Source organism: Stegostoma tigrinum, chromosome 8 (assembly GCF_030684315.1).
Source record: "Stegostoma tigrinum isolate sSteTig4 chromosome 8, sSteTig4.hap1, whole genome shotgun sequence".
Classification (NCBI taxonomy): domain Eukaryota; kingdom Metazoa; phylum Chordata; class Chondrichthyes; order Orectolobiformes; family Stegostomatidae; genus Stegostoma; species Stegostoma tigrinum.
This window is the reverse complement of record NC_081361.1, coordinates 97,318,742-97,331,836: the sequence shown is the minus strand read 5'-3', so window position 1 is coordinate 97,331,836 and position 13,095 is coordinate 97,318,742. Positions and strand designations below refer to the sequence as shown.

The 13,095-nt window shown below is 45.3% G+C and overlaps 1 protein-coding gene across 3 annotated transcripts in view; it reads left to right on the top strand.

The window, feature by feature from the left end:
- The window catches only part of ttll7 (tubulin tyrosine ligase-like family, member 7), a 283,625-nt gene that overhangs the window by 243,499 nt on the left and 27,031 nt on the right, over positions 1–13,095 (top strand). For all 3 annotated transcript variants that reach the window (XM_059648159.1, XM_059648158.1, XM_059648157.1), the window contains one exon: positions 692–865. In XM_059648159.1, coding sequence (XP_059504142.1) covers positions 692–865 — 174 coding nt within the window. The remainder of the gene's footprint in view (positions 1–691; positions 866–13,095) is intronic.

Here is a 13,095-nt window from a genome sequence, read left to right as displayed (position 1 = left end):
CTTGAAAATGAATATCCTGGGTTTACAGAGAGCTCGATTTTGAAGTTGTTGAAGGTGAATTGTATCAGAATGTCACATTCTTCAGTTTTACTGGATTTTCTTCTGGGCTCCCATACTCGCCATTGCCTGGGGTTGTGCTTGCGCAGCCTGCTTCCTGCCTCCTTTGGCCATAGGGTTTGTCTGCTGAAACGGATAATGGGCAGCACCTCATTTTCCACTTGTGGACCCTGCAACCTTTTATCGAGGCTTCTAGGGCTTGAGCTCTCCCATGTTGTTAACCCAACCCCCACATATCAGATCACACGCTCTGCCATGGCACACAACCCATTGTCAGCCCCTAACAGTCACCATTCATAGCTATTCACCCTCTCAGCTGCATCGTTATCCACTCCGACTGTTCTCCTCTGCCTTTGGGCTCTATCCCCACCTACTGTTTACTCCTTACCTCCTCCCCATCTTCCGAATGTATGCCTATCTTTCCCTAGTTACCATCAATTCCGAGTAAGGTTGACTCTGATCTCTCTCCACAGATGCTGCCAGACCTGTTGAGCTTTTCCAGCAACTTCTGTTTGTGTTGGTAGCCTTAATGGTTGTGCTTGTTGATGGGGCAGAGGGAGCCGGGGGGGGGGGGGGGGGTGATACAGGATTTGATAGAGTGTGCTGATGATGGTGTCTGTTTCCATGGCGGCAGGAACTCCTGGGAAACCATGTTCAATCGAAGAGCAGAGACAGCCACTTCTCAGGAACTGCAGTGCTGTCAGAGGCTGGTACAGCTCTGCAAGGACTGCCTGCTCGTGGTTTACAGATATGCCGTGGATTGCAAAGGCTCCTTGTCTGGCTTCAGCCAGGAGTGTGAAGACAACAGGTGAGACAACAACGCTGTCCTTCCTCCATTGTGTCACTCTGTGAGAGAGAGAGAGAGAGAGAGAGAGAGAGAGAGAGAGAGCATGATAAAGAACCAGGATAGGTGTGGATAGGGTAGATAGGAAGGAAGTTTACCCATTGGTGGAAGCATCAGTGACCAGGGAACGTAGATTTAAGGAAAGGGGTAGGATCTTTAAGAGGGGGGATGATAGAATTATGGAGTCATAGAATCGTACAGTTAGAAGAGGCTCTTTAGCCCATCAAGTCTGTACTGCCAAATATCTAATGCTACCCGCACTAGTTCCACCTTCCAACACCAGGCCTCTAGCTTTGAATTTTCTGACACTTCAAGTGCTCATCCAAATACTTTTTAAAGATTGTGATGCTTCCAGCCTCAACTCCCCTCCCAGGCAGAGTGTTCCAAACTCCCACCACACTCTGAAGGAAGGAAGACTTTTCCTCAAATCCCCCTCCAAACCTCCTGCCTTTCACTTTAAAATTAGGCTTCACTGTTACCGCCGATGCCCCCTTGGCTCTTGAGGATTTTCTTTGTCACCCAGAGGCTGGTGGGAATCCGAACCTCACTGCCCTGTGAGGGTGGGAGAGGCAGAAACCCTCATACCATTGAAGTAGTATTTAGATGTGCCCCTGGAAAGCCATACAAGGCTATGGGCCAGGTCCTGGAAAATGGGATTAGAACAGTTAGCCACTTGTTTTAAACTGATTCAGACTCAATGGGTTTAAGGCCCCTTTTTCTGCGCTGTACACCTGTATAACTCTGTGACCCAATTCACAGGAAAGCAACAAGAACAAAATGGAAAACAAAGTAAATCTTTGAGCTACAACAACAAAAACAAAGTTGCTGGAAAAGCCCAGCACGTCTGGCAGCATCTGTGAAGGAGAAAACAGAGTTACTGGACCCGAAATGTTAATTCTGTTTTTTTCCCTCCACAGATGATGCCAGACCTGCTGAGCTTTTCCAGCAACTTTGTTTTTGTTCCTGATTTATAGCATCCGCAGTTCTTTCGGTTTTATTAAGTGAATCTTTGTGTCGTGATCGGGTGCTGCCAAGTTTACAACTGGCACGTGGTCTTTGATATTCATTCAAGATATCACAAAAGGGGAATCTGATGGATTATGCGGAAGCTCTGTGACTGCCCTTTCACCTCCCCAGTCCGGGATCAGATGTTGCCCAGAGTCAGGGGCAAATAGTATCCCTATTTTTTTTTGTCAATTTAAGGAACTGTGGTGAGGACAAGCTGTAGAAATTGAAATCTTATGGATACGTTTGCTTCTCACAATTAAATACCCAACAAATATGGCAGTCGATGGAAATTGCTAGTAAGGCGTAACAGGGGCAAATGTGAAGGATCACAAGTAAGAATAAAAATGGGAGTGTTGTTTTCTAAAGGAAGGAGAATGTGCGTTTCTGTTCCCTCCTCCATAATATCAGGATGTGCGAAAGAGCTTTACGAGCAAATATGTCCTTTGAATCATATAATTTCCCAGCGCAAAAGAGGCCCTTCAGCCCATTATATCTACACCTACACTGGTCCCACTTTCCCGTATTAAGCCTACAGCTTTGAATGTATTTATTTATTTATTTATTTGTCACACATAAAAGAATAGGAATACATATGTAAAACAAAAAATGCACAAATTTGCCATTCACTGGTGCTAACTTGGTTACAAAAAACAGAATTAAAAGATTTAATAGAGCCAAAAGGTAACAGATCATAACTTGATTATCGTGCCCAGTACAGGTCTTTCAGATAGAGGGGGGGCCTTTAAGCCATTGACCAGATGTCATGTGATCTCACCAAACCCTTAAATCAAAGAATTGAGTTGAAAGGAACGACTGGGAGGGCTTGACCCACTTTGAATGGAAACAAGTGACAAGCACCGAGGGAATACAAAACAGCTTGCTTTATGTAGGTCCTTTTTGGAACTTATTCAAAGAGAAGACTGTTGGCGTTTAGGGTTCCTAGTTAATTATTCTAATATCATATCTTTGTGTCAAATCTACAATACAAGCACTCCCTTCCATTTTCCACAGTATTGGAGTTTCTTTGTTAAGCAATTTTTCATGAATTTACATACTCAGCAGTTTTAATCTCCCTGCTTCCCCTTCACATAGATCAACCTGGAGGGCTACCATCCTCCGAACCTCTCATTGTTGCAGAGCTTGTAACAAATATTTATATCTTAACTTTCTCATTCTCAAGACAGCCCTAAGCAGCGCCCCCCCCTCAACTCACCAACCCACCCCATTTAATAAATAACTTTTTGAAGAGTAATTACTGTTGTAATGTCAATAAATCTAACCAGCTGTTGTGTATGCAGTGAAGTCCCACAAAGAGATTTGAGGCAGTGGCCAACAAATCTGGAGGTTTTGTTTTGTTTTTAAATGCCTTTCATTGGGTGCTGTGGGCTGGACTAGTATTTATTGCCCGTCCCTACTTGCCACTTAAGAAGGTGATGGTGAGCTGCCTGTTTAAACCACTGTAGTCCATATGTTGTGGGTTGGCCCACAATGCTCCAAGGGACAGAACTCCAAGATTTGGACCCAGCGACGGTGAAGGAATGGTGATATGTTTCCAAGTCAGGATGGTGAGTGGCTCGGTGAGGAGCTTGGAGGTGGTGGTGTTCTCATGTATCTGCTGCTGTTGTCCTACAGATGGAAGTGGTTGCTGTGTAGATGGAAGCTGTGTAAGGAGCCTGGTAAATGTCTGCACTGCATCTTGTAAGTGGTACACACTGCTGCTACTGACTGTCAGTAGTGGAGTGAGTGAATGTTGAAGGAGTTTTGGATGGTGCCAAGCTTCTTTTGCTTCAGAATGGTTGAAGATTATATTGGTTTCCAACGAATGGCAATAGGATGACTAATAACAGAATGTGACATAAAAGATATTTTATAGTCAGCCATTGGGGAAAGTCTATTATTCACATAAGTATTCCTGGAGTCATGGAGTGGCAGAGTCATACAGCACAAAATCTGACCCTTCAGTCCAACTTATTGACACTGACCAAGTTTCCCAAACTGAACTAGTCCCATTTGTTTGCATTTGGTTCATATCCCTCCAAACTTTTCCTATTCATCTACTTAGCCGAATGTCTTTTAAATGTTGAAATTGTACCCACACCCACCATTTGCTTGGGCAGTTTATTCTCAAATGAACCACTCTCTGTGTAAATAGTTGCCCCTCAGGTCCTTTTTATGGCTTTCTCCCCACACCTTACACCTTAAACCTGTGCTCATCAGTTTTGAACTCCCCCATTTGTAGGAAAAAAGGCCTACTCACCTTATCTATGCCCTTTGTGATTTTATAAACCTCTATAAGGTGAGATAGATTGGGGGAGAATTTCTAGGGGAGCCCAAAACTAGAGGGCATTGGTTTAAGGTGAGTGGAAAAGATTTAAAAGGGACCTTAGGGGTAACTTCACACAGAGGGTGGTGTGTGTATGGAATGAGCTGCCAGAGGAAGCGGTGGGGGCTGGTACAATTACAGCATTTAAAAGGCACCTGGATGGGAACATGAATAGGACTGGGTTAGAGCGATACAGGCCAAACGCTGGCAAATGGGACTAGATTTATTTAGGAAGTGTGAACAAGTTGGATTGAGAAGTATGTTTCCATGTTGTACAACCCGATGACTCTAAGTACGAAAGTAACTGTGCAGCTTTGATTTAGATTCAGATTTAAATTTATGTATTTGTCACATTCACGAAGTATATGAAGACATAAGCACAGCAAAAAGTGTACAAAGTCACCATTAATTAGTGCCCACTCAGTTACACAAACAGAATTAAAACTTATAACAGAACCAAAAGGTCACCAAGGAAGAAAGAAAAGTCCACATCTCAGAGCCCCAAGTCCTACCTCCACAATAGTGCAGTCACCGCTCCAATTGCTACGACAGCCAGGAGGCTGCTGCTGTTGCCATGTGACAGGCCCACTGTCAGCACCATCGCCATGTGACAGGCCCACTCTCACTGCCATCACCATGTGACAGCCCCACTCTCACTGCCATGTGACAGCCCCACTCTCACTGCCATGTGACAGCCCCACTCTCACTGCCATGTGACAGGCCCACTTTCACTGCCATCACCATGTGACAGGCCCACTCTCACTGCCATTGCTGCCTTCCCAGCTCGCTCTCGCTGTCAACTGTTGCTGCTTCACTGTTCCCCACGAAAGACTATAATTGCCTCAGACCGAGTACAATGGAGGTTCTCCAGAGTAATCCCTGGGATGGTGTGATTCTTTTATAAGGAGAGATTATCAAAACTACGTCTGTATTCTTTAGAGTTTTGAAGAATGGAAGGTGAGTTCATTGAGACTAATAAAATTATCACAGGGTGTGCCAGATGGGGCTTCCTCCAGCTGCTGAACCAAAGGCCTTCATCTCAGAACAAAGTACAGGTTGTTTAAGGCTGGCATGATGAGGAATTTCTTTACTCAGAGGATAGTGAATCTCTGGATTCTATACTCCAGAGGGCTGTGCTAACTCAATCATTCAGCAGCTTGGAGGATAGAAATGGACGTTAAGGGATGGGTAGATGGTATAGGAAAATGGCAATGAGGCAAATCTAACTGAACAGGAAAGCAGGCTGGTAGCCTGAATGACTACTCCTGTTCCTATTTCCCAGTTTACAGACACTGCTGCCATTGCGCCCGAGTGGTGGAGAAGGTGGAGGGGGTGCCATTCTGGTGGGATGCTTTGTCCTGCATGGTTGAAGGATAGATATAGAACATGGAACAGTACAGCACAGTACAGGCCCTTCAGCCCGTGATGTTGTGCCGAACTTTTATACTAAACGTAAGGCCTATCTAACCTCCACCTCTACCTCATACTATCATCATTATGCCTATCTAATAGCCGCTTAAATGCTCATAATGAGGCCAACTCCACTACCCTCTCCGGCAATGCATTCCACACCCCGACCACGCTCGAGTAAAGAATCTACATCTGACCTCTCCCCGATATCTACCTCCTTTCACTTTAAAACTATGCCCCCTCACAATAGCTACCTTCATCCTATGAAAAAGCCTCTGAGTGTCCACTCTATCCATACCTCTGATCATTTGGTTCACCACTATCAAGTCACCTCTCATCCTTCATTGTTCTAAAGAGAAAAGCCCTAGCTCTCTCAACCTTTCCTCGTAAAACCTTCGCTCCATTCCAGGCAACATCCTGGTAAATCTTCTCTGCACCTTTTCCAATGCTTCCACATCTTTCCTGCAATGAGGTGACCAGAAGTGGACTCAATACTCCAGATGTGACCGATCCAGGCTTTTGTACAGCTGGAGCATAACTTCACGGCTCTTGAACTCAATCCCTCCATTAATGAAAGCTAACACACCATATGCCCTCATAACAACTCTATCCACCTGGGTGGCAGCTTTCAGGAAACTGTGAACATGAACCCCAAGATCCCTCTGCTCCTCCACACTGCCAAGAGTCTTTCTGTTAACCCTGAATTCTGCTTTCAAGTTTGTCCTTCTAAAATGAATCACCTTTCAGGGTTAAACTCCATCTGCCACTTCTCAGCCCAGCTCTGCATCCTATCAATGTCCCTTCGTAACCTAGAACAGCCCTCCACACCGTTGACAACGCAACCCACCTTCGTATTGTTTGTGAACTTGCTAAGCCACCCTTCCACTCCTTGAGGACCCAGAACAGATCCCTGTGGTACATCACTCATAACTGAGCACCATGTTGAATTTTTTCAGTCCATAAAGGGCCAGCCAATTTTGAATCCAATCTGCCACATTTCCCCCTAACCCATGCCTCTGTACCTGCTGCATGAACATACCATGGGGAAATTTATCAAACACCTTACTTAAATCCATGTATACCACATCCACTGCTCAACCTTCATCCACATGTTTGGTCACCTCTTCAACGAATTCATTAGGGTTTGTGAGGCATGATCTACCCCTCACAAATCCATGCTGACTATCACTAATCAAAATGTGCCTTTCCAAGTGATCGTAAATCCTGTCTCTCAGAGCCCTTTCCAATAATTTGCCCACCAGTGACATAAGACTAACTGGTCTGTAATTTCCTTGGTTATCCCAGTTCCCTTTTTTGAACAGGGGAATGATGTTTGCCTCTTTCCAATATTCCGGCACTATACCTGTGGACAGTGAGGATGAAAAGATCATCACCAAAGGCCCTGCGATCTCTTCCCTGGCTTCCCATAGAATCAGGCCCGAGGAACTTATCTATCTTCAAGTTCCTCAAAATTCCTCGCACATCTTCTTTACTAACATCGACCTCCTCTAGCCTACCAGCCTGTTTCACAATGTCCTCCTCTACAACTCAGTCCCTCTCAGTTGTGAATATTCATTATTCATTGTAAATATTCAGTATTCATTAAGGAACTCTCCTATCTCTTTAGGCTCCGTGCACAAATTCCCATTACAATCCTTGATCGGCCCTACCCTTTCTCTGGTCATTCTCTTGCTCTGCACATACATGTAAATAACTTTGGAGTTTTCCTTGATCCTATCAGCCAAGGTTTTCTCATACCCCTTTATACCTCTCTTAAGCCCTTTCTTCAGTTTCTTCCTGACTAACTTGTATCCCTCTAGAGCCTTTTCCGTTCTTTGTTTCCTAAACCTTGTATAAGCCTCCTTCTTCCTCTTAACCAGTCGTTCCACCTCTCTCAAGAACCATGGCTTCCTCACTTGACTGCACCTTCCCTGCCTGCTAGGGACTAACATATCGAGCACATGCAATATGCATTCCTTAAACAATCTCCACATTTTTGTGGTGCTCTTCCCTGACAGCATCTCTTCCAATTTATGTTACCCAGTTCTTGCCTAAGTGAATTGAAATTAACTTTCTCCCAATTGTAAACCTTACCCTGCTGTATGTACCTAGTCTAATCCATAACTATTGTGAAAGAAACAGCGTTATGATCACTCCCTCCGAAATGCTCTCCTACCAACAGGTCTAACACTTGGCCCGGTTCATTGCCAAGCACCAAATGCAAAGTGGCCTCTCCTCGTGTTGGTCTATCTATATACTGTGTCAGGAATCCTTCCTGAGCGCACTGGACAGAATCCACTCCATCTAAACTATTACAACTAAAACGTTTCCAATCAATACTTCAAAAGCTGAAGTCACCCATGACTACAACCCTGTGACTTCTGCACCTTTCCAGTATCTGCCTCCCAATCTGCTCCTCTACCTCTCTGCAACTATTAGGGGGTCTGTAAAAAACCCCAACAAAGTGACTGCTCCTTTCTTGTTCCGCACCTCAACCCAAACTGACTCTGTAGGCATATCATTCTCGAACCGCCTTTCAGTAGCTGCTATACCAGCCCTGACTAACAATGCTGCTCCCCCGCCTCTTTTTCCACCCTCCCTATTTCTTTTAAAGCATCTAAATCCCGGAACTTTCAACAATCATTCCTCTCCCTGAGTTACCCAAGTTTCTGTAATGGCCACGACATTGTAGTTCCAAGTACCGACCCATGCTCTAAGTTCATCCGCCTTATTGCTGACACTTCTAGCGTTGAAGTACACACACCTCAAACCATCTCTGTGTCCACAATTAAGCTCCATTGACCGCATTTCTTTATTAACAACCTCTCTCCCTGTTGTGTCTGTTGGAAGGCTGAATACCTCATCCTCTGAATTACAAATCTGGTTCCCCACCCCCTGCCAATCTAGTTTAACCAATCCTGTACAGCTCGAACAAACCTTCCTCCCAGGATATTTGTGCCCTTCTGGTTCAGGTCCTTACTGTACAGGTCCCACCTTCCCCAGAATGTGCTCCAATTATCCACAAAATGGAAGCCCTGCCTCCTACATCAGCCCTACATGTTTAGCTGCGCTCTCTCCCTATTTCTTAGCTCACTATCATGTGGCACTGTTAGTAATCCAGAGATAACTCCCCTGTTTGTCCTGGACTTCAGCTTCCAACCTAACTCCCTGTACTCGTTTTTCACATGCTCTGTCCTTTTTCTACTGATGTCATTGGTACCCATGTGTGCCATGATTGCTGGTTGCTCACCCTTCCCCTCATGGACCCTGGCACCTGGGAGGCACCATACCATCTGTTCATCTTGGTCACATCCACAGAATCACCTGTCTGTGCCTCTTACTATTGAATCCCCCACTACAGTTGATCTCTATTCTCCACCCCTTCCTTCTTTGCCACAGGGCCAGGCTCAATGCCCAGAGACCTGTTGCTATGGCCTTCCCCTGGTAGGCCGTCCCCCGCAACAGTATCCAACATTGTGGGCTGAAGGGCCTTGCTGTGCTGTACTGTTCTATGTTCTATGTTCTAAAACAGCATACTTATTATTGAGGGAATCCCTGCACTGTCTGCCTATCCCCTTTGCCCCTCCTGACAGTCACCCAGCTACCTTTTTCCTGTATTTTAGGTGTGGCTACCTCCCTATAACTCCTCCCTGTCACCCCCTCAGCCTCCCGAATGATCAGGAGTTCATCCCGCTCCAGCTCCAGTTCCCTAACTTGGTTTTTGAGGAGCTGGAGTTGGGTGCACTTCTCGCAGATGAAGTCAGAGAGGACACCTGCAGCGACCCTTACCTCCCAAACCCCGCAAGAGGAGCATGCAACTGCTCCAGTTTCCATTCCCTCTACTGCCGATTTCCAGAAGAATAACAAAATAGCCTTACGTTACTGCCCTTGCACACGGTCTTTTTTGATTAGAGGAGGAGGACGGGTGGGAGACACTACATGTGTAGTGTTTCGGGTTTAGCCAGTGCCCGAATTTATCTGTTTCTTCCTGGCTCACATTCTCTCCACACACCCACCGCTGAAAACAATAGGGCTGCTTGCTGAACGAGGTAAGTTTTTATACAGGGAGAAACAAAAACCGCGTTACCTTCCTGTCGGCACTCTGGCTCGCGCTGCTGCCGCTGAAAACAAGAGCCAGGCAAACCCCCAACCCCATTCTGTTCAAACAGTTGTATGAGATCTTCAGTGACCATCTGAACAGAGCTTAATGTAATGCCTGATTGAGGTGAAAATGCAGCACTCCCATTGCACTGTACTCAAGCTTCAGTCTTGATTCAGAGCTCAAGCTCAAATAAAGCTTGTACCTATCATTTTAAGACTCAGCTGAGAGTGATATCCAAAGCTGTTCTGGGCAATGCATAGATAACAAAGGTGTAGAGTTGGATGAACGCAGCAGGCCAAGCAGCATCAGAGGAGCAGGAAAGCCGATGTTTCGGGTCTAGACCCTTATTCAGAGGGTCCAGACCTGAAATGTCAGCTTTCCTGCTCCTCTGATGCTGCTTGGCCTGCTGCGTTCATCCAGCTCTACACCTTGTTATCTCAGATTCTCCAGCATCAGCAGTTCCCACTATCTCTGGACAATGCAGAGCTTGCTCAGAAAGAGATATAGGCATTTCTCATGCTTCAGCTGCACTCACTGGGCAGATGTTTAACTGAAATGTCTCCACTTGCAGCCCCCTCCCATCCCAGTTTAACTTGCTGACTAGCAGCAATGACACTTTTCATTTATCTTTTTGTGTGCCAAAGTATTGTATTATCAAATTGTTTCAAAATAATGACAATCCTTTTTATAAACCAGCAGGATCTGCAGTGGGAAGCATTTCTGCCCAGATAATTCCTAAACGCTCAGCACAAACAGAGCTGCAAATTAGAGGTGCTGCAATTACTTATCTCCTGGGTGATTGTCAGGTGAAAAGGCTACACCATTCTTCCCAATTACTGTGTGTCAAAGGAAGACAGCTGAGGAGTGCTAAGGGATTCTTCCTGGCCTTAGACCAAATCCCTGGCAAAATGGTAGCCAGGATATTGACAATTGTAAAGTTGGATTATTCTGTGTTTGAGGATGTGAGTCTGGGAATGAATCTATGCGCACTCTACTGGATTAGTTCTGCCTGGGTGTGGAGTGTGAGAAAGGCAAACACAATGGTAGAATTAAAAACAGAAATTACCAGAAAAGCTCAGCAAGCCTCGCAGCATCCATGGTGAGAAATCAGAGGGTTCCGAGGAAGGGTCACTCGGGCCAAAACCTTAACTCTGATTTCTCTCCACAGATGCTGCCAGACCTGCTGAACTTTTCCGGCAATTTCTGTTTCTGATTTACAATTTCTGAGTTCTCCCAGTTTTCAAAATGGTAGAAGTTAATGAAGAGAACTGTCAAATAAAACCAGTTAGACACAGAAATTAATGTAATCTATGCACAGTTCTGAAACATTGAAATATTATTTATTGACAGAATGCAGAGCTGGGCTGAGAAATGGCAGATGGAGTTCAACCTGGATAAATGCGAAGTGATGCATTTTGAAAGGTCGAACTTAAATGCTGAATATAGGATTAAAGGCAGGATTCTCGGCAGTGTGGAGGAACAGCGGTATCTTGGTTTTCAAGTGCATAGCTCCCTCAAAGTTGCCACCCAAGTGGATAAGGTTGTTGAGCAAGCATATGGTGTTTTGGCTTTTATTAACAAGGGGATTGAGTTTAAGAGCCGCAAGGTTATGCTGCAGCTCTACAAAACCCTGGTGAGACCACACTTGGAATATTGTGTCCAGTTCTGGTCGCCCTATTATAGGAAAGATATGGAGGCTTTGGAGAGGGTGCAAAGGAGGTTTACCAGGATGCTGCCTGGACTGGAGGGCTTGTCTTACGAGGGCAGGGCAGGATTGACTGCCACGAGAGGTCATAGTTTTAAAGTCTTAGGAGGAAGGTATAGAGGAGACGTCAGAGGGAGGTTCTTCACCCAGAGAGTTGTGAGCACATGGAATAGTTTGCCAGTGGTAGTCGTGGAAGCGGAGTCATTAGTGACATTTAAGCGACTGCTGGACATGCACATGGACAGCAGTGAACTGAAGGGAATGTAGGTTAGGTTATTTTATTTTTGGACTAGGATTATTCCACGGTACAACATCGTGGGCCGAAGGGCCTGTACTGTGCTGTACTTTTCTATGTTCTATGTGCTATTACAATGATGTGATGGTGTAATCAACTTTAGTGGTAAGTTTAGTCTGTATGGCTTGCATTTCTATAGAATGTTTCATGACTGTAACATGTCCCAAAGCATATTATAACCAATGAATAACTTTCAAATTTAGTTACTATAGTAATGTAAGAAACATGTCAACAATATGGCACAGCAAGCTCCCATGAACTGAAGCATGATAATGACCAGATAATCAGTTACAGTGGTTTAAGTTGAGGGATAAAGATTGGTCAAGCCTTTAAGACCTTTGGTAACGGCTTTTATATCCATGCAAGACAGCTCAGTTTGGGATGTCAGTTTGATATCCCATCAATGATGATATCTCATCATGGCACTCTCTCAGTATCCAGGACAAAGCCACCTCCTTGACTGACACTCTGATCCACCACTTCAGTCCCTCCAGCACCTACCTTTGTTGGCAGCAAATTGTGCCATCACACACTGCGCTGCTGATTCACCAAGCCCGCTTCAACATCACCTTCCAAACCTGCCATCTCTTCCCCATGGGAGGACAAGGGCCGCAGGTGAAAGGGAATGTCCCCTTCACCATCCTGACTTGGAAATATATTGCCATTCCTTAAGTGTCGCTGGAACTCCCTCACTAAGGTATTGTGGGTCTGCCTATAGCACACAGATTCCAGTGGCTAAAGAAGGTGGACCAGGTCAGAAATCACATGACACCAGGTTTTAGTCCAGCAGGTTTATCTGGAAACACAGGCTTTCAAAGCACTGCTCCTTTTTCACATGTTAGTGAGGTAGTATCAGATGCAGAATTTATAAGTGAAAGATCAAAGGGTCACACCATTGATCTTTTATTTATACATTCTGTGTCTGATACCACCTCACTAACACCTGAAGAAGGAGGGAGGCTCTGGAAGCTTATGTCTTCAAATAAACCTGTTGGACTATAACCTGGAGTTGCCGCGATTTCATGTCCACCCCCAGTCCAACACTGGCACTGCCACATCATAAAGAAGGAGCCTCATCACTTTCTACAGACCCACTAGAGATGGACAATAAATATAGTCCTCTCCTGGAATGCATGCATCCTGTTTAGATTAGATTCTCTACAGTGTGGAAACAGGCCCTTTGGCCCAACAAGTCCACACTGGCCCTTGAAGCATCCCACCCAGACCCATCCCCCTATAACCCACACACCCCTGAACACTACGGGCAATTTAGCATGGCCGATCCACCTGGACTGCACATCTTTGGACTGTGGGAGGAAACTGGAGCACCCGGAGGAAACCCACGCAGACA